This window comes from Triturus cristatus, chromosome 3_1 (genome assembly GCF_964204655.1).
Source record: "Triturus cristatus chromosome 3_1, aTriCri1.1, whole genome shotgun sequence".
Lineage (NCBI taxonomy): Eukaryota > Metazoa > Chordata > Amphibia > Caudata > Salamandridae > Triturus > Triturus cristatus.
In genome coordinates this window covers 800,717,728-800,736,732 of record NC_140583.1, presented here as the reverse complement: position 1 = coordinate 800,736,732, position 19,005 = coordinate 800,717,728, and the positions used below count along the sequence as shown (strand labels likewise).

The window sequence follows — 19,005 nt, the reverse complement described above, 5'->3', positions numbered from 1 at the left end:
TGATCAGTCTAGACCAGCATGTCTGTGCCTGTCGGCTGCTGGCATGCATCGTACCACTTGTGGTTCCACTGCACTTCAACTACTAGTCACTATCTTTAAGCGCAAGCCCCTGGGCTTGAAGTAGAGTGTCTGGCACTTAATCTTTTGGGGTACCCCGGGGAGAACTTAGCCTCCCCAGATAGAACCTCACCCTGTCAGCGGGTGGCCTCCACACTAGAAAGTAGCCGATAGTCCCTATTCTTTGCAATGGTATTTTTTTCTCTTTGCCCATTCAAACCTGTGCTTTCAGGTACCAATTCCTAGAAACAGTGAATAACAAATGTGACCAGTTTCATTTGCAGGAACTTCATTAAACTACACTTCTCCCCTTATTTAAACTTGTTATCAAAATATGGTGAACAAAACGACCAGATCCAGATGTTGTGGACAGTTCTAGTCATTCATAATATCCATTGGTCTTGGACACGCCCATATTTTCAGGTTGGGGTGTTATCAGTCTCCCTTAGCGAGAGTCGTCCATCAATGCTCAGCAGTGTCAATGTGTCTAATAGTATACCAAGAGAGGCCATGAATGAGCTCTCTTCTTGTTGCTTCATGCTTTGTCTGCTCTTGTGTGTGTGCCATGACTGTTTCAGTCCGTCTTTGAATTTCTGGTTCTTTCCTTCCCTCACTGGCTCTTCCATTCTTTGCAGATATCGATGCAGGTAATGCTTCCTTCTCTCCGCCCGGCGCTTCAGGGGCTGAGGAGGCTCCACTTCTCCATCGGAGAGTTTTCCACTTTTCTTCTGTGTCTCATGCTTCACCATTTAACTCTAGCCTCCATCCATCCACCCTCACTCTGTCTGTCTGCGCCCTGGTGTAGTGGTAGTGGTAGACTAGTTGCACCTTGTGTCTTCTGTAATCCGTCACCCCATCCCAGGTTGCTTCGTGGTGGCATGTGAGGCGGAGACCTGAAGGGCTCTGAAGGCACCATACCCACTGCGGCTGCAGGTAAAACACACTGGGAAGAATAGCCAAGAATTAACCACCAACACTGCAAAACCATCACTATAAGCTATTGTCTGCCTTTGATTGGGGTTGAAGAACCGCTAGATTGAATGGATGTTGGTCAGCCCATATTGCTGTAAAGTTCCTAAGTGCGTCGTAGAAGAAAATGTTTGAATTGGATGCTCATAACTTTATCCCTTTACTCCTTTTACGGAGTCATGGGTGACCTGAAATGCCTCCTAGATACTCCTACAGTAAATAATAAATTGTCGCATCTGTCAGTAATGTGCATGGACACCAGCTCGGAGTGCATTTACCGCGCTTGAATCCATGGTCTCATTTAATGGTAATCTATGTTGGGTATACCTGGGCCATCAAAATTATGTGATGCTGCAGCATTTTCGCCATAATCATAGATTTGCCACACTTGACATATAAATAATTAACCATCTGCTGCATAGTTTGCAGATTTCAACCGAAAATGTTCCTAGTTGAACGGACCAAAAGTTGTTTTGAAAAAGCACTACACATGGTACTGCGCAGTGGCAGACCCTTTTTTTGGGTTAACTTGCCGTGTTCCAGTTGTCGATTGAGGAATTCATGTTTTAAATCAGTACTGAGTTGAAATGTTTGCCCAGACAGTATTAATGTGTGTTAAAATGACAAACAATGAGATAATACTGCCACTGAATGTTCTGAAGTATACCGCATAATTTAGTTAACTCTGTCAGGTAATTTCGTCCTTCATTGCTGCATAATTCTAGTGTCCCTGCTCATTCCCAGTATAATCGGTCAGTATTGTGTGCGGGCAGGTAGTGTTTTCGTTTGCTGGTAGTGTGCTGTAGTACACAGTCTGACCTTCTGCAACCCTGCTTAACCCCTTCAGCGCTGCGCGGATTCCCCCGCGGTGCTGAAGGGTTCGAGCGCGGGCGGGCCATGACGGAACGGTTCCGTCATGAGCACAGCTCAACCGATGCTCATGACGGAACCGTTCCGTCATGAGCATGGAAGAGGTTAAATACACAGTATAATGTGCCTTTACTGGGCCAAAATACCCAATTTAAGCAGCTAGTACAGCGCCTAGAGGTTCAGTCTTGTTGCCAGTACTGTATTTGCGTGGCTGCAAGGGTCTCCTCTGCTGGTGCTGTGGATGAATACGTTTCCTGACCTTCAGGCACTTTAAGTCCACTCCACTGGTACTGCTGTGTAAACTCTGTGTATTTGAACACAGTAACACCGGCTATGACTGGGAAGTCATGTACAAAACTAGCAGATTACACTGGTTATCCAAACATACTTGTGCAGATAAAAAATGGTGTCGACTGGATAGCTGTCTGTGCACAGCACTGGTAGGTTAGACAGTATTCAAGCCCAAAACCTTTAGAGGTGATTGAGTGCCTGTCCTGTGTCTGGACACCCACTCTGTACTGCAAGTACTGTCCATTAACGTCAGAGTGATCTGAGAGAACAATTCCAGTGTTATTTGTCGCTACACTGATTGGCTCTCCTGTGTGACCTGCAGGTTCTGTGCGTGGAAAGGCTTAACGTACCATTACTGGGCTTTCTTGTATATCCAGTGATATTTGTTATGTGTTAATATGTAATTTACAGCCTGCAGGTAGACATACGATAATTTCCGACCTCTGCAAAAGCTGCTGAAATTAAACTATACTTAACGGTAGTGGCCATTGGGTGTTTAACCTGTCAGTAATCTGAATGTATAACAAGTTTAATTTCTCGTGAAATTTCTGGTTACCTGTCGTTCTGCTTGCTATTGATAATTGGCCCTTTTATGGTGCAGTCACCCTTCAGTATTGTGCAGGCATTGCTAGTTGCACACCTAAGTCTTGTCCGGGTATTTCATTTTTAGGTCGAGCCTGGGCAAAGCATGAGCTGCTCTGCGAGGCATGCTGTATTGAGGTATGGCATAGAAGCTCCGCCCATTTCCCGCCCATCTTTTCAATTGGCTCCTGTTACTGTCCTTGCAAAATAGTTGCTTTTCATTTGTGAATAGGCTCCGTAGTCCCTCCTTGGTACCATCTTGTCTGCATTTGTAACCTCCCATAACGACTGTACTTTTTACTTGTGGTGTTACACGGTCTGCTTTATGTAGTCAGAGAGCACAATTTTCTTTAATCATCTTCCCCTGCTGGCGTGCTTCAACCACAACATCGCAGCACACCGCATGCTTTTATATTATTAGTATTGTATTTATTTAAATTACAGTCTGGTCCGTTTTCACTATAGTGGCCGCGCTTATTTAATTTACGGCGTGGTCTGCTTTCACTTTAGCGGCCATGTTTATTTAATTATTCAATTTACAGTGCAGGCCGCTTTCACTTTAGGGCTACGCTTGTTTATTCATTTCATTAAAAGTGCAGGCTTCTTTCACCATAGCGCCCGCCCTACAGAAGCTTAATTAATTCATAACTTTTTTTTCCTTTAGGTGAAAGCACCCCATAGGCGCTTTCACTTTAATGTTGGCCACGCCCCTCTCTTTAGACGCCGCTCAATGGAACCTGAATACGGCGAGCAGCTACTAAAAAAGGGGTGCGGCCACCATTAAAGCGGTCTTGCATTAGCAAGAGATAGCTATTGGCCTCCGAAATAAAAATGCCTTTTATATATTTATTGCTTTTAAAAATACATAAATAAAAGGCATAGTCATTTACAATGCCAATAGCTTAAACGCTCGCAAATGCGAGACCTATTGCATTGAAAAGGCTTGTTCTGTCCCGTATGCGGTTTATCTCTTGGCACTTGGTAGTTATTCCCACTGCAGTGTCATGTCGCCTCTCGTTCCTCGATAGTTTACCTAGCGCATCGTCTCTGCACATAGATCCTGTCTTCTTCTATTGTTTTAATTCCAGACTGACACCGGCTGGCTCTTGGTGCGCCATGCATTCCCCTCCCCATCCCCTGGCACCGACATCCTTGTTAGCATTGCCTTATAAAGGAGTCGCCTCCTTGCCAACAAGCTTGTGTTGTCTGGGCAACTCAAGCTTCAGGCAGGCTCATAATGGGAGGTCGGGCAGTGTCTGTGCAGTCATAGAGCCAGGCAGGCGCAGAACTGGGCAGGAGGAGGTGATTTGCTGTATCAATGCGCCTTCGCAGTAGACATTTTCTGAATAGAGATCTGGCACAGTGAATGCGTCTCTAGCACCAAATATGCTCAAAAAGGGGAGTGCCATGTTGCATCGACATCCTCAGCGAGAGTAGAAGCCAGCTGTGAACAGTTCTCACTCGGCACACATTTGATCATCTTATTTTAATATTATTTTTGCTTTTATTTCCCCAAATCTAACGTAACTGATTAAAAATGGTCCAATAAATCAGTGATTTTTCTATTTTCTGGGTGTGTATTCAATTAAAATACGAAGCAACTCCAGGCTTATGATTTTTTTTTTAATTGCTTATATTATCTTTTAATGTGTTGCCATGGCGCCTGTGGGCACTTGAGAATGCTCATGCATGTGGAAAAAAAATATATACCACGTCGTTACTTGGGTGACACTAGAGTATATGCGATAGACAAATTAAGGTAGAAATATGAGTCAGCGTGGGATTTAGGTGAGAGGTCCTTAGGGATGTCTGCATAGTTACTGGAATCACATGAGTTGGGAGTGTGGCTGAGCTTTGTGTCTGTGGTGAGTATAGCTAAAATACTTTTGATTGTTTTCAGTTTTACACATCCTTGGAGTTCAGTTTCGAAAATACCTCATTAGTTCGATTTTTAAAGTGTGTTACTTCAAATGTTTGTTTCTTTCTGTACTTTCTTTGGATAATAAGTTTTACCAGTGCTTAATTTGTTAAAGAATAAGTACCTGGGCCCAAAGTTTTACTCAGAAGCTTGTGTCAGGTGCAACTCAATATCAGCGTGCTGACTACCGAGACTGGTGGTCTTGGTTATGTTCTTGGTTCCTCAACAGGATTCTTTAACCCACCACCAAACAGTCCCTGCCCTGGATCTCACACTTGCAGGGGTTTTTTTTTTTTTTGTTGGCCCTGCTTTCTCAATTTGTTACGGTTTTTCGGTCTCCTTCTTCCTTCTCTTTTCTCTCTCGTGTGTTTTCCTCTCTCTAGCTCTGGATCAAAGTCTGATGAGGAATAATAAGTGTCTGAAATTAATATCGGTGGCCCCACTTGCAAACACCGGCTCAAATTAAGCTGTGGTGTTAACCGCTGTTATTGTCTTTCTCCTTCACTCATTTTTTACATTCTTGTGCTTTCCTTTTGTTTTGTTAATAAGCATAACTCCATACACTTTTTCCCCTGCGCTTCTTTTTATTTTTGACCCAGTTTCATCTGCATCTGAGAAGGGAGCTTTCTGAAGTTTGACTAAATACCCCGTTTTTAATCCGTTTTCTGAAGGTGAAAAAGGTGAAGTCTATTCTCGTGAGCGTTCAGTCGTTTAGAGTCCTGTTTTCCAAGGGCTTGGCCGCATGTTTTTCTCATTTGAAGATATATTGGTGGATAATCTAAAAGTAGTTGAGGAGAGTTCTCCAGATAATCTGCATCCTTGCCCCAGAACTCTCTGTGCATGGCACTTTAAACGCCAAGTTACTATAATAAAAACAGTTTAACATAGTACTTAGTTACATAACTAATCGGTGTTAAGACTTAATAGTTGAGTGGTACTTGATTAACTCTCCGTTTAATAATGAAAGGGCGAGTTCACCTCACCATGGTTTAAACTTCGGATCAGCATCTCGCACCAGATGCCATTATCGAGTACAAAACTCATGGGCCACCTTACTGGCACAGCAAGTTCAAAGTCCAACTTGGCATGTGAAGGAATCCGGACAGCCCCACCCTTTGCTTCCTTTCAATGAGTGGTAGCATCCATCGAAGCATTGTTGGCTGAATTTGGTTCCTTTGACCATTGCATTTATAATGAGGTAAGCTCTGTCACACTGCAGTTTGGCACTTGAAATCGAGGTATATTCAAGCGATGTGGGACATTCACTAGGGGCTGCGTTCTGGACTGGGCTGTACAGCGCCAGAATTTCAGATTTTAATTTTTAGTTATATTGAGACAGAGAAAGTACCTCCTCATTTAGTGACTTATTTAATCAGTGTTTTACAATGTGAGCCTGATAGCCTGGCACTTTGCCAAAATGAGAAAGATTTGTTTTTTGTCTGCTACATCTGAAATTTCATCTGCTAGTGATCAAGTCAAGAGGGGGCAATAATCATCCCCAGGGTTTGCCAGATAGGACCCTTTTGGTTTGAGTGCTTGACTGACCCCATCCCGAATTTCTGGTTGTGATTGTCGTATGAAATTTCGGTCGAGCCTGTGAGAGCGCATTTTGTGAGACGCTATTGTTTACAAAAAGGTCTTTGAACCCGCCATTGCTTACCATTTGTTGGCTTCATTATCACTCTTCTTTACAGCCTCCTAATAGGGTGGAGCATGCCAAGAGTCACTTCAGTTCTTTTTTTGTGGAGCACAGACCAAGCACAGAATGATTCAACTTGATCTGTTCCTGTCCGCTGCTCCCGATGTGATTGAGGTACCTTTTCTTCCCCTCCTTCCCCCCTTCCCCCTTCCCCCAGCAGGTACTCCCTCATTTTGTTTTCTCTATACCCCTCTCCTCCAGCTGTCGGTTATTGCGGCTCCCTCCCCCCTCTGTTGCTTCCCTCCCCCTCTGCTGGCTGCTGTGCAACATGTCTCAAAACATTGACAAAGCCAACAGATCTCGCATAGGTGAGTGAGGCCTATTGGCTTTGCCAATGCTTATTGTGGTATGCACACATTTATTCCAAGAGGTGATCCCACTGGGTTCAGTCTATTACAGAGCGACCCCTGTAACCTCCTTTTTCAGAATGCCGTGATCTAATGGTGTCAGAAGTAGTTGAGGGGTCTGCAACTGACTGACTCCCTTTATTGATGAATGCATTGCGATCCAAGTATTTGCCGCGGACCTGAATGCAGAGTGCCAGAGTTTTAGTTCCACATGTTTCTTAAGCTGACTTGTCACTTGCCTCTTCATTATTTTTGAAGGCCGAGGGACGTTTGAGGTTGGCATGTAATTCGCTTGAATATCTGGATTACTTTCTTCATGAGCAGTGTCATCTGGCAAAAGCAATTTTCCACGCCTTTTAGTAATCCCAGTAGGCTGCTGTGTGCTGCTTGTAAGATGCACTCTGAGGGTACAGATTTCATCATACCACTACAGATGTCTGGCTTTCCCGTTTCTTTGGGCCGGCATTGGGTTCGTTTTGGCAAGGTTAAAAATTGTTTGAGCTCAGTCATGTGCTTCACTTACCTCCAACTCTGACTTTCCTGGCCATCTGTACCCTGATTTCAGCCCCCCCCCCCAGAACTTTACTGCGAAGCAGATGTGATCAGTGTCCGATTCAGCTAGCTTGTGGATTCACAATGTATTTTTATTTTATTTAAAGAGTTTTATATGGCGCGTAGGTGACCTCGGAGCTCTGTACAGTGTGATTATTCTTTTCTTTGTACATAGCTTAGCTAGGTAAAGAGGGTTAGTTTAAGAGAAAGGGGATTGGGGTCACAACCAACCACTATCAGAAAGCAGTGGTGGGTAGCGTGATAGAAATGTCCAGTACAGTATAGGCATGTCACACAGAGACGGCTTAAGAGTCCCAAAGATGGAAGAGCGAGGCGAGAAATATCTCAACATTGTGGTCCCATAGGCTGGGCGATAAGCACATGCTCTGAAGACTGTTGCTTTTGGGCCCACCATGTTCTCACGGGCATTACAATGCATTTTGCAAGGAATAAGAAACACATGACAGAGAGATAGAGGTCTAGAATAATGTAACAGATGTTTTTCTAGAGGAGTTTGTATGTTAGAATCTTAATATGAATAAAATTAATGAATTAACTAATTAAGATATCTAGAGCCCGGCATCCTGTCGCTGTGAGTGCAGATGCAATAGCTTAGTGACAGACCGCAAGGTGTCGCGTGTCTACCTCCACAGATCTGATCGAGAAGTCTTCTTCCAAAGCGCCTCTAGAGACATAGGGGCATATTCTCAAGAATCTATCGCCAAGTTATCGGCACATTAGGGCAGCCAAAATTGCGCTAAATTTATCTCCCCATTCACAAGCTGGTGCTAACTACCGATATCACCAGTTTACCAGCGATGGCAGCCGCAAAAAACATCGCCACAGATGACCCCGGTAACTATCGCTAATGAGATGCAGAGTAGGCGTTACCGAGCAAAAAGCCGTGACAACACCACACCTCAGCATTCTCAACGACCAGCCACACTGGTGATAAGAACACAAAACATGCGATAAGGCGGTTTAGCAGCAGGAAATTAACACCTGCCCTGACCTGTTGTCAAGTCGGGCGACAACCGGCACCAGACAAGGGAGCCCAGACCACAACCACACCTGAAGGCCAACAGATGCCATGGAGCCACTGATCATGCAGCACAGAGCCCCAACAGGGCCACAACCCTGCCACCACACCCAGGTTCGCCACCCCCCATACCCTTCCTGTACCCCCTCCTGCCACCCAACCCCGGACCACCACAGAGGCAGCGCAGACCAAGACAGCGGACCTCCAGGAAACGTACCAAGCTCACAGACCCAACACCAGAGAATGTCATTGCCCACTACTGGCTCAAAAGGACAAGCATCCTACGCATCCTGACCACCATTGCCCACAGGCTGACGGTACCAACACAGCGGACCACCAACATCCCTCCGCAGACAAAACTGCTGGCTGTGCTGCACATGTTGGCCTCTGGTACCTTCCAACCAACAACTGCCAGAGTCGGAGAGTCTCACAGCCAGCACAATCCAAGTTCATCACAACTGTCTTGGATGCCATCATCAGCTTGGTACCCCAGTACCTATACTCCCTCCCACACTGCGCATGGACAGCTGGAGACCAAGCAAGACGTCTACGCAACAGCTGGCTTCCCGCACGTGTCAGGGGGCAATCGACTGCACACATGTCCTACTTGTGCACCCTGGTGACACTGCACACAGTTATCTCAACAAAAAAGCACACGCATTCCATCAATGTGCAGGCAATAGTGGACCAACAGGGTCTCTTCACCAATGTCGTCGCCAACTACCCAGGCAGTGTTCATGACTCGTGCATCTTCCAACAGTCCATCAACCAGCGCTTCCAAAATGGCACCTACGGAAATGCACTGCTCTTTGGCAAGTACCAAATGAACACACCACATCCCCCAACTCCACAATCATGCAAATCACAACTCTGGGAATGCACACGTCAGACTCACATTCAACATGCCAAACAACATGCCCACCCACCAGACACGACAGCACAACTTACTGCAGCAACCTGGGCTAGCCATGTACATCAGCTATCGACATCATGGCACCTCATCCACACAATAGCGGAATGTGGGGAGAGGTGGGAACCAGGCATGTGCGACGGAGGCAAGTGACCCATGAATGAGAAAGTACACGGAGATGTGCTGGACAGACTGCAGTATGCAGACCAAAGACCTATCCATGTCCACATACACCGCTGGTGTATGGAGTGTAGTGGGCAGTGGACGCAACCATGTCACCCCAGCCAGTGGGGAAGATCGCGGAAATGTAGCTTGTGACGTCCCCCCTTGTAAGCGTTTGCGGAATGGGCTGGCCCGGCGTACGCCAGGCCAGCATAGGGGTATGAATAAGAAGCACGTAGCTCTGGCCGTGGTTCTCTTCCGGAATGCCCAACATCTCTGCCAGGGCGGTGCCTCCCAGCCCCTCACGAGGCCGACGCCGTGAGCTGAGTTGCATGCGAACATGTGCGCCTGCTGCACGCCGGGCCACTGGTCACCGACCCGTCATGCCCGCCTCCGCGCAGCCAGGCCTCAAAGTTCACCTGCCGACACAGGCGTGTGTCAAGGAGGGCCCACCACATGCTGGCGCAAGCCTCAAGCCCCCAGCCCCAAGCCCGCAAGCTTAGCAGCCTCCTCAGACGATCACGGCCTCCGTGACACAGGCCCGCAGTACTCCTTTCTTGTTTACATACTCCACCGGCCTACACAGCTGCCAGGTCGGTCACACATTTGGAACTGAGTCTTGATTACGCAATGGCAGAGTACACACTTTATGTCTGCGTTTATGTCACTATACTCCCTTCGATGTGGTGCCACCAACTCTGTGCATAGCATCCTGCACGACACGTGCCTGTGGTCCCTTTCTGACTACTGCCTTCGGCCTACACTGCGGTCAAGTAGATCACACAGTTGGAACTGAGTCTTGATCTGTGTATGGCAGAGTTCATATCATTGAACGCATGGAGAGGAGTAAGAGGAAGACGTGGTGCAGTCCGGAGGAAAAAAGGATCCTCGTTACGGAGGTGATCGAACACTGCCAACAACCGCTCTGGTGTCACTAACTCTGTGCATCGCGAGCCAACGACACGTGGCTGTGGGCCCCTGCCGACCTCTGCCTCTGGCCTACGCTGCGGTCGAGTGGGGTCACACATTGGGAACTCTGTCTTGATTTATTTATGCCAGTTTTTATATCATTGTACTGGCCTCATCGCAGACTGCATACCCCTTCAGCTCTGGTGCCACTAAGTCTGTTCCCCAACAGCCATGGACACTTTCTGGTTGAACTTTGGTGGCGCCTGAGTCTATGGACTGGGGGTTGTCTTCATCATCATGTCGGTGATACTGATTTTCAGGCGAAAAAGGAGCAGTAGCATTCTACTCCTCAATTTGCAGCTTCCGGATGGCTTCTACCCTCTGCATCACCACGCCCTGGAGGACACCTTCCCCTGTCACCCGCAACCCTCCGCCACATTCACCTCCGACATCGATGAGGATCCGCTCAGCTCGCCTGGCCCATCTAACTGCACCGCAAGTCACTGTTCCGTGGTGGTGTGCCTGTGCCGGCCGCAGTGCATCCAGGGCCACTAACTCTGTGCAGCTCAAGTCAGGGACCCTGTCCGGTGAGATATTGGATGGCCTCTAAGACGATGGCCTTGGGGTCCTCAAGCCATGTGTCTGTGGCCCTGCGCTGTCCGCTGCCTCCGGACTCAAATGCGGTCCACCAGGGCTCACACATCAAATCGAGTTTTGACCATCCCGGACTTCGCATAACCGCAGGAGGCACACCCCTCCACCGCCAGGACCCCCTCTGAACGCCAACTGCCAGAGTCGAAACAGCCGTACTGGCAAACTAACGGAGTTGCTCATACCTGTTGTGGATGCCATCATCTGTCTGATACCCTGCTCACCACTCCAGGGGCCAGTGACTCAGTGCACCACTACTAATGGGCCATTTCTGAATGAGTTGTGTGCTGTGGTGAGCTCACGCAACAATATCACCTCAGGCAGTGTGGGAAACCTGGGACGATGATGAGAAAGATGATGCATGTGTAACACACCCCACTGCAGCTACATCAGGAATAACTCGAAGGGACACAATCTTCGACATTTTTTTCACATGAGCACGCTCCTCTCTAGTGCCCCAACCTCAGTGCACTGCAACTCACAGACACTTCTGTTTACCAATTGGGTGACCTCTGTACTTGCTCTGGCTACCACCATGATGCTCCACAGTTGTCTTTGTTATGCTGGTGTTTTCTGTTTCCGATTTAATGGTGTTAACTGTTCAAGTTGTTGCCAGCACCAACCACTCGGTACGGGCTGGCTTACACCCACCCCACACCCATCCAGCACAGGCATCACTGTACATGTGACCCTGCCATTAAAGGGGACCAGGCGCACGTGCCCGTAGCCAGTTCCACAATCTATCTGAGTGTGTCCGTGTGGTCATGATGTATGCATGAGGGTCCCGGGGCCTCCAACATTACATTGTGCTGTGTACATCAGATGCAAACATGTCACCGCTGGCAGCGGGTAAGACCTTGGACATGTGGCTTTGGCGTCAGCCACTCCATGCGTAAGAGGAGTGGGCTGGGCTGTCATACGAAGGTCCTGCGCGGGGATGTGAATGATGATTTTGGGGCTCTGGGCGTGGGTCATTGCAGGAAATGTGCATGTGTCTCTGTCGAGGTGTGGGTCTCCTTTGTGGGATGTAGGTGGTCCATGAGGGGACTTGAACACCCACGTATGTGATCTAGTTCGGCTTCCATGAGCTCTGATCCCACCCGTAACTTTTTGGCCACCTCCTTTTGGCATTCTGACACCTGGCATTGGAATGCAATGTGTGCCTAGGTGAAGTGTTGGGAGCCAGCCGTGGTGGCCGATTCTTCCTGCTGTGTGGTATGTGCAGGGGCTGGGGTCTCCTCTGTGTGGCTTGGCTGCCCTGCTCCTGGGGGTGGGTTGCCTAAGATGTCCATGGGCTGTTGTAGGGCGTCGGTGTCGAAGGTGTGATGGTCCTCTCCAGCATCACATATGAGTGGTCTGGTCTGCTCTGGTGGACTTGTTGTTTGTCCATCTGTAATGTGAAGGGGCGATGCATGTTGACATTGTGTTGACATGTATGTTGGCGCATTGTTCTAGTTTACATGCAGACTGTATGAACATGTACATTGTGACTGTTTGGGTGGTGCTGTATATTTGTTGCGGGACAGTGGACATTTGGACTACTTGACGGTTGTGTGGTTTTACTCGTGCATTTCCATCTCACAGTTTCCTGCTATGTTAGATGTGATTGGCCTGTTTCTGCGCATGAGCGGACCCAGTTGTGTCCTCTGTTCTGCAGTGTTGGTGTTGCACTTTGTGCCACATTGTCGTTGGATGTGCTTTTATTGCTATGTGTGTGTGCGCGCTGCAGTGTGCCACAGGGATCAGGGTCATGATCCAGGGTCATTGTTGGTGTGCTGTGTGCTACACATCTTTGTGCATGTGTGACATTGTGCCCATCTCCCCCCGTCCCCCCAGGCCCTGGTCGTTACTCACCCTGTTGATGTTGTGGCAGGTCCAATCGAGCTGTGTCCAGACTCCCAACTCCTTGTGCCGTCTCCACCCTGATGACTGTGGTCTCCGTTTCCACCAGCTCACCCTGTGCTGCAGGACTCCCACCTCCTGTTGCTGTTGCTGCCTTTCTGTTGCAGAGTGTTTGTGCTTGGTTTGGCTTTTCACATCATGCCAGTGCCTCTTGTCCTCCTCCATAGACCTCCTCGACACTCTGACTGCATTCATGTTTGTCATTTTGACGTTCAGTTGGTGGTGGTGTTCTGTCACCTCCATGACGTTGATCTGGTTTTACTGCGGACTGCACCCCGTCTGCCTCTTCCTCTTCTCCTCGGCCTTCCACGACCAGGAGGTTCCTTGTTGGTGGACTGTGGGGCTTGCGGGGTTCGCGTTGGCCTCTGCACTCGGTCCGGGTGCATCCATGGTGCTGCGCAGTTTCTTTTTTTCTTCTCTGCTTTTATAGTGCTTTTTCCCGCATGCCGTGTGGAAATTGCAGGCCTGTCGCTGGTTTTTAATGATTTTTGTATCGCGATTGGCCTCATCGCATTTTTTTAGCGTTCGTGTTTCACATTTTTGGGGCGTCACATTGTCTTTGTTGCGGACATTTGACGCGTTATCGTGTGCCTATCGCATGGTGCTGCCGGCTTGTGAATACCACGGTGTTAATTTCCTGCGATGGACTGAGATGTGAAGAGTTGCGTTAAGCTACTTTTGCGATGAATATTCCACGTTCTTGAGAATATCCCCCATAATGCCCTAAGCATGCAGCAGTCTTGTGATCGAGGCTGTCTCTTCTCAGAGCACCAGGTGTTATCGGATAATTCCTATTATCTGGGTAGAAGCTATTTTTCCAGACCTTCAGTTTCGTGAAATTGTTTTCGGTCTCTTCTAAAGGCTGTCCGTTTTAGAGCGAGCATGGCTCTGGCTATATGACTGATGCCTTTCCCTGGTGTATCAATGATTCCTTGATCCTGAGCTTTCCTGACATAATTCCTGTAAAGCCCTCGGACAGAAATAGACCATTCACAAGCCGCTGCCTCGCCTGCTTACATGACATGTACCGTCCCCCCAAGGCTTGCGAAGCGAAAAGGGGATTAGGTGATCTTGAGGCTCCTGACATCTTGTGCGGGGCATCCGGCCACTTGTCTGGTAAGCTCTGCTCCCTGGATTGATGCCGCGCGACTGACACAGCTGGAGAAAGAGCTGTCCTGGCGCTCTCGCTCCTTGTTCCACTGGCATGTATCAAGCTGTGCCATATTTACACCAGGAAGACGTACAAGAACTGGAAATGAACATTGCAGCTGCATTTAGTACTACCTGACATGTTGGCCGATGTCTTGTCTAATGTACTGAAAGGCAAAGCACGTTTCCGGTCCTTGGCAGCAGAGCTGTCGGCCTCGGGTTTACTTGGCTGTGTCCCCAGTGGTCAGTGGATGCTGTTGCACACATGATGCTGTAAAGGCAGTCAAGACTCCCACTCGAGCCAAGACTCCGGACCTTTGATTCGCTGGGGCAGTCTGGAAGGGAGGGAGGTGGTGAGATTCGCTGAGGGGAGAAGCTGTTGAACACTTGTACTGGGCGATTCAAGGATGTCCATTCCCTTTTGAGTGCACAAAGTTCGCCAGAAAAGATGGCCGGTAATAACTACATCCGGACGCGTTGAGAATGAGCTTCCGCCCGCGTGGTGTCCCGTTACTGCTCCTCGGACACAAGGGCGAAAGGAAGATGCTTCTGTAGAATGTGATTCATTCTAATTCCCAGGAGTCTTTTATGAATCGGCTGTTGGGGGGGATGGGTGGGGGGGCGCTCATCTCCCTTTGGATGTGTGGAGTCCAGCATGATGTTTACAAGCGTTCTACTGTAGAGTGGACTCATGCAGGCAGCGTGCCTCAGACGCAGGATCGGGCATTCAGGGAGGGGGTTAGGTTCTGTCCCAGGTAAAAGAATAGGTCGGGGTCCCCTCTGTGTCTTCCAAGTGAAGGAGCTTCAGGGACAGAGGCTGTCTGCACACTGCCAGGCCTCTGAAAGGAAGCAGCGCGAGGGTAGAGGTGAGGGAGACTGTGCATCTTTGCTTGTGGAGCAGAGGCAGGCACGGTGGCCAGGGCTGGAGGTCTAAAGTCCAAAGTATGGCAGGGTTCAGGGTTTCACTGCTCCCCCCACCCCAATTTAAGAATGTAAATTAGGATCTTTGTGCACTTGCGTGTGTTCGATCTTGGATTGTTACGTTTGCCCCAAAATAGCATACATTTCTATTCTAACCGTAGTGAATGCGCATGCCCCTTCACAGCCCACCTGCTGTGTTCCCATGATGACTTTGGATGTGTGGCTGTTCTTTTTAGGGCCTGTTTCATAGCAATTCGTGCACCGTGATTCGTGTTTCCTTGTCGTTTTTTTAGGCGAGTGTTCCCTGTTGGTTTCCCTGCCCATATTTCTTGTGAATTAAGAATTGTTCTATAGGGAGTGGATGAAGCTGGCCCGTGGATGAAGCTGGCCCCTGATTGGCTGCTGCGAAGTCACTCACTTTATCACGTGCTCTCCTGGGGCTGTGGATACACGGAATTAGTGCAGCACAACATCAGTTTTCATTACCGATCATTAACATCTAACTCAACCTAACCTTCCACCCCATTGCAAGCCGGCACTGCAGAGCCGCCATTTTCATGAATCCACCCATCTCCTGACATGGCATCCCCTGTACGTCTGATGTCTGCAGCACTCCTGTGTTTCTGTCCAAGAGGGAAATGTGTGCCACCCAGAGCCGTCTGCGCACACAATGTTCTGTGTTGCCTTGTCAAGAGCTGTGCTTCGCTGGAGGAACCTGTGCTGGGCATGGGTGGATGGGGGACTGGGTGAAGACCGCGAGCTTATCGCCAGGGGGAGGTTTACAGCAGTGCCCTGCGCAGTCAGAACCTTTCAGAAAGAAACCATTCTCCTCGTCGTCCCCAGGGGGACGTGCTGTGTCTTCTGGCAGACCTTCCATTCAAGTGCATCCTCAGTGCTACAACTGGCTCGTACCCCCCTGGCGATGTGACCAGCCCTTACCTTCCCCCCTCCCCCGACGGTATATCCTGAGCTTACCCCATGGCAGCGTGGCCTGACCTTACCCGCATGGCAGGGTCACCCTAGCTTATTCCCCACAGCCCCTCCCCCTGCCCCGCTGGCTGTTGTGACCTGGGCCTAATCACACGTCCTCTCAGCCCCCCATCCGACCTGAGCACACCGCACTAGAGGTGTGACCTGAGCACACCTCCCTCCCTGGCGGTGTGTCCGGAGTTGGTTACTCCCATCAGCAGTGTGCTGGTTCAGGGTGGGCCTGACCCTGGCAGGACGTCTCAAGCGCCTCTTCTGACAGTACTGTCTGAGCTTGTCTCCTGACTCTGTAACCCGAGCCAACCCCTTTATAACATCTGCCCCTCCGTTAGTTTCCATGGTTTCTCCTGGTTGTACATTTTTGGCATTGTAAGTTGCCGAAGCCTGGTTTTTTGGTCTAGTCATTTCGCAGCTGCCCATCAGAGTGCTGTTTTCCCGCAGGGTTGTCCCTTCCTAGAGTAGATGGACTTGAGACCGTGTCTACGTCATTCATTCACTGCTGTGTAATAATAAGCTTGCAATTATATTTCTCCCCACTAATCACTTTGCAAGTGATATCGGCTTTTGTATTGGAAAGTCGAAAATCTGTCTCCAAGTGATGTTGGGAACCTAGTCCCGAACAAGTATTGGCAATGCCAAACGGTCTCACCAACCATGACAAATATATTATTAGTCATCAATGTCAAGATCAGTGTTGTAGTTTCCAACTTTCCGATGTAGATTTTCTAGTAACCACTAGGTGGCACTAAAATGCCTCAAACTGGTGTTTCTGTTTTCTTGGATGAAATGCTGCATTCAGAGCAGTACGAATGACGGACAAATGCCCGCAGTGAAACTAAACAGGCCCTGTGTGCCGGTCAAACGCAGAAAAAGAGAAAAGCAACAAATGCGTGCTAGGCAATTCTGGATGGCACGCACGCTATCCAATCGTGAGCAAGGATCGAATCTGTGGAGTTTTGTAAACAAAACTGTCTCCAAAGCTGTCTGTAGTGAAACTGCAACATTGGGATGGGCTGCTTGTTCCAGCCTCTTTTAGTCTACACTGTGCTCCCATTCAGCCAATCTTGACACATGCATTCCTGACAAAGGACCAGTTTCTTGGTTCTTACGGCTTTGCTTTCATGGAAGGGGGCCCATGTTCTATGATGCATACCCACAGCAACCTTGCTGCTCGGATCGTCAGAATCAAAATGAGTGCTATTGGCCATTTATTTTACCACCATGGGCATAGGGTCATCTGCAGGGGCATAGCTGTTGCTAATGCAGCCGCACCAGGGTCTGAGGGTCCCGCTGCGCACTATTATAGAATTTATTTCTATCAAAAATTTTCATTAATTTCGTTAGCGCCCATGAAACCTTGGCAGCACGACTGGCGCTGCCCACACCCCGTGGCCCCATCCACTGTTGTCAGTATAGGGGCAGTCCATTGCTAGACTTTGTAGGTCATCATTTGGTGGTGGGGCACTCATGGACCTCAGATCATTAAAAGTCAGTATCCCAAAACAAACCTATGGAACTCGAGATTTTCTAATGGGGATCGCAGGGCATCTTTCAAATGCATCATAATCTATAAATGCAAGCTTTTTAGCTGGATAGGAAGAGTTGGTCTGTCTGCATCCTGCCGTCCTACCTGCAGAATCCTGGCATGTATAGTGTAGTACATTCCCAAGGACACTTAGAGGATCTGCTTCATACTCTCAGGGTACCAGCCTTCAGGAGGTGGGGCTAGTGTTCTGTGTGGAGATGGTTTGGAGGGGCAGTTTGGCCTTCAGTCCTACACACATATTCCTCCAGCGAAGTAGTGTGCTGTGTGTGCATAGAGATTGCGTATGTTTTCGTCTGTGCTGATTCTGTTCTCTGACCCTCTGCTTTGTGTGATAGGAGGCAGATTCAAGAAGGAGATAGTAGTGGATGGACAGAGTTATCTGCTACTTATCCGGGACGAAGGGGGCCCTCCAGAGGCTCAGGTGAGTACTGCACAGGCACCATACACAGTTCGCCAGGCCTTTGATTCGGTGGTTGGCCTAGTGATCATCTCTGATACTGCGTGGCTTGCAACACTTTTCTGGAGTGGCTAAAGTTAGTGCATGCGACGGTGCCTGTGCTTCAATTATTATTTACTGCCTGTCTCAACACACAGTGCTTTGTTTGCCATATTACATCTCTTAGTTTCGCGATTTAGTTGATTGATTGTTAGCAGTTTGAGATCCCACAGGGGCTTTTCAGGTTCTGAATATAATTTTACTTAAATATGATGAAAATAAAAAAAGAGTGTCCCTTATAAAGAAAAGCAGGCATGAATAATCTTACTAGGTTCTTTTAGAAAGACCTCATTCACCAACCTAGTTAGTGACATGCTTCATCATCGGGCCCCACCAGGAGAGGCCGAATGCCTCCCTGGTGTGATTCAACGCCAGAATTACTGCGGAGCAGGATTATTTGATTGTGTGAGAAAGGTGAGAGTGTAGTGATTTAAAAATGTCAAGGATGTGTCAAAAAAACGATTAGATGGTCAATCTGACACGTTAAAAACAGAGTGTGGGATCGAAAAGCTGGATAGATTGTTCAGCTATATCCCATTGTGTGGGGTCGACATGTTTCTGCCTCAGTGGTGTTATATACCAGGCATTCTTCAGGACCATCGATCTGTACCTCAGCGGTATGGGCGCGCTAAGGCCCACCCTAACCAGAGGACGTGAAATGTGAAAATATATAGTGTAAAAATTAAAAAGGCAATCCAAAATTTGTCAAGGGTTGCTCTATTTAGAGAAACCAGATTGCACCTATAATTGGAAATAGGACAATGACAAACACACAAAGAGAAGACAAACCATTATTATTCAAATTGCGCGTTTATCACAAAGTTTTCATGCTCAAGTGCTCTTCATAGTGCACCTACTGCGTAGCTCAAAGTGCAAATGTATACTGAGGTGAATAGTAGCATGCACTTAAATTCACAATTATCAGTATAGCCAGCTTGAGTTGTGTAGGTACCTAAAATTTAGCGCTATATCACCTGCACGCCTACTAAGGCGTTTAGCGGTATCAGTAATACTGTGGACAATGCTACTCGATTTTTAAAGAGGGAGC

The 19,005-nt window shown here is 48.2% G+C and overlaps 1 protein-coding gene across 5 annotated transcripts in view; it reads left to right on the top strand.

The window, feature by feature from the left end:
- Window positions 1-19,005, top strand: part of AGAP1 (ArfGAP with GTPase domain, ankyrin repeat and PH domain 1) — a 1,249,585-nt gene that overhangs the window by 543,074 nt on the left and 687,506 nt on the right. For all 5 annotated transcript variants that reach the window (XM_085645106.1, XM_085645103.1, XM_085645105.1 and 2 more), the window contains exon 4: window positions 17,797-17,882. In XM_085645106.1, coding sequence (XP_085501232.1) covers window positions 17,797-17,882 — 86 coding nt within the window. The remainder of the gene's footprint in view (window positions 1-17,796; window positions 17,883-19,005) is intronic.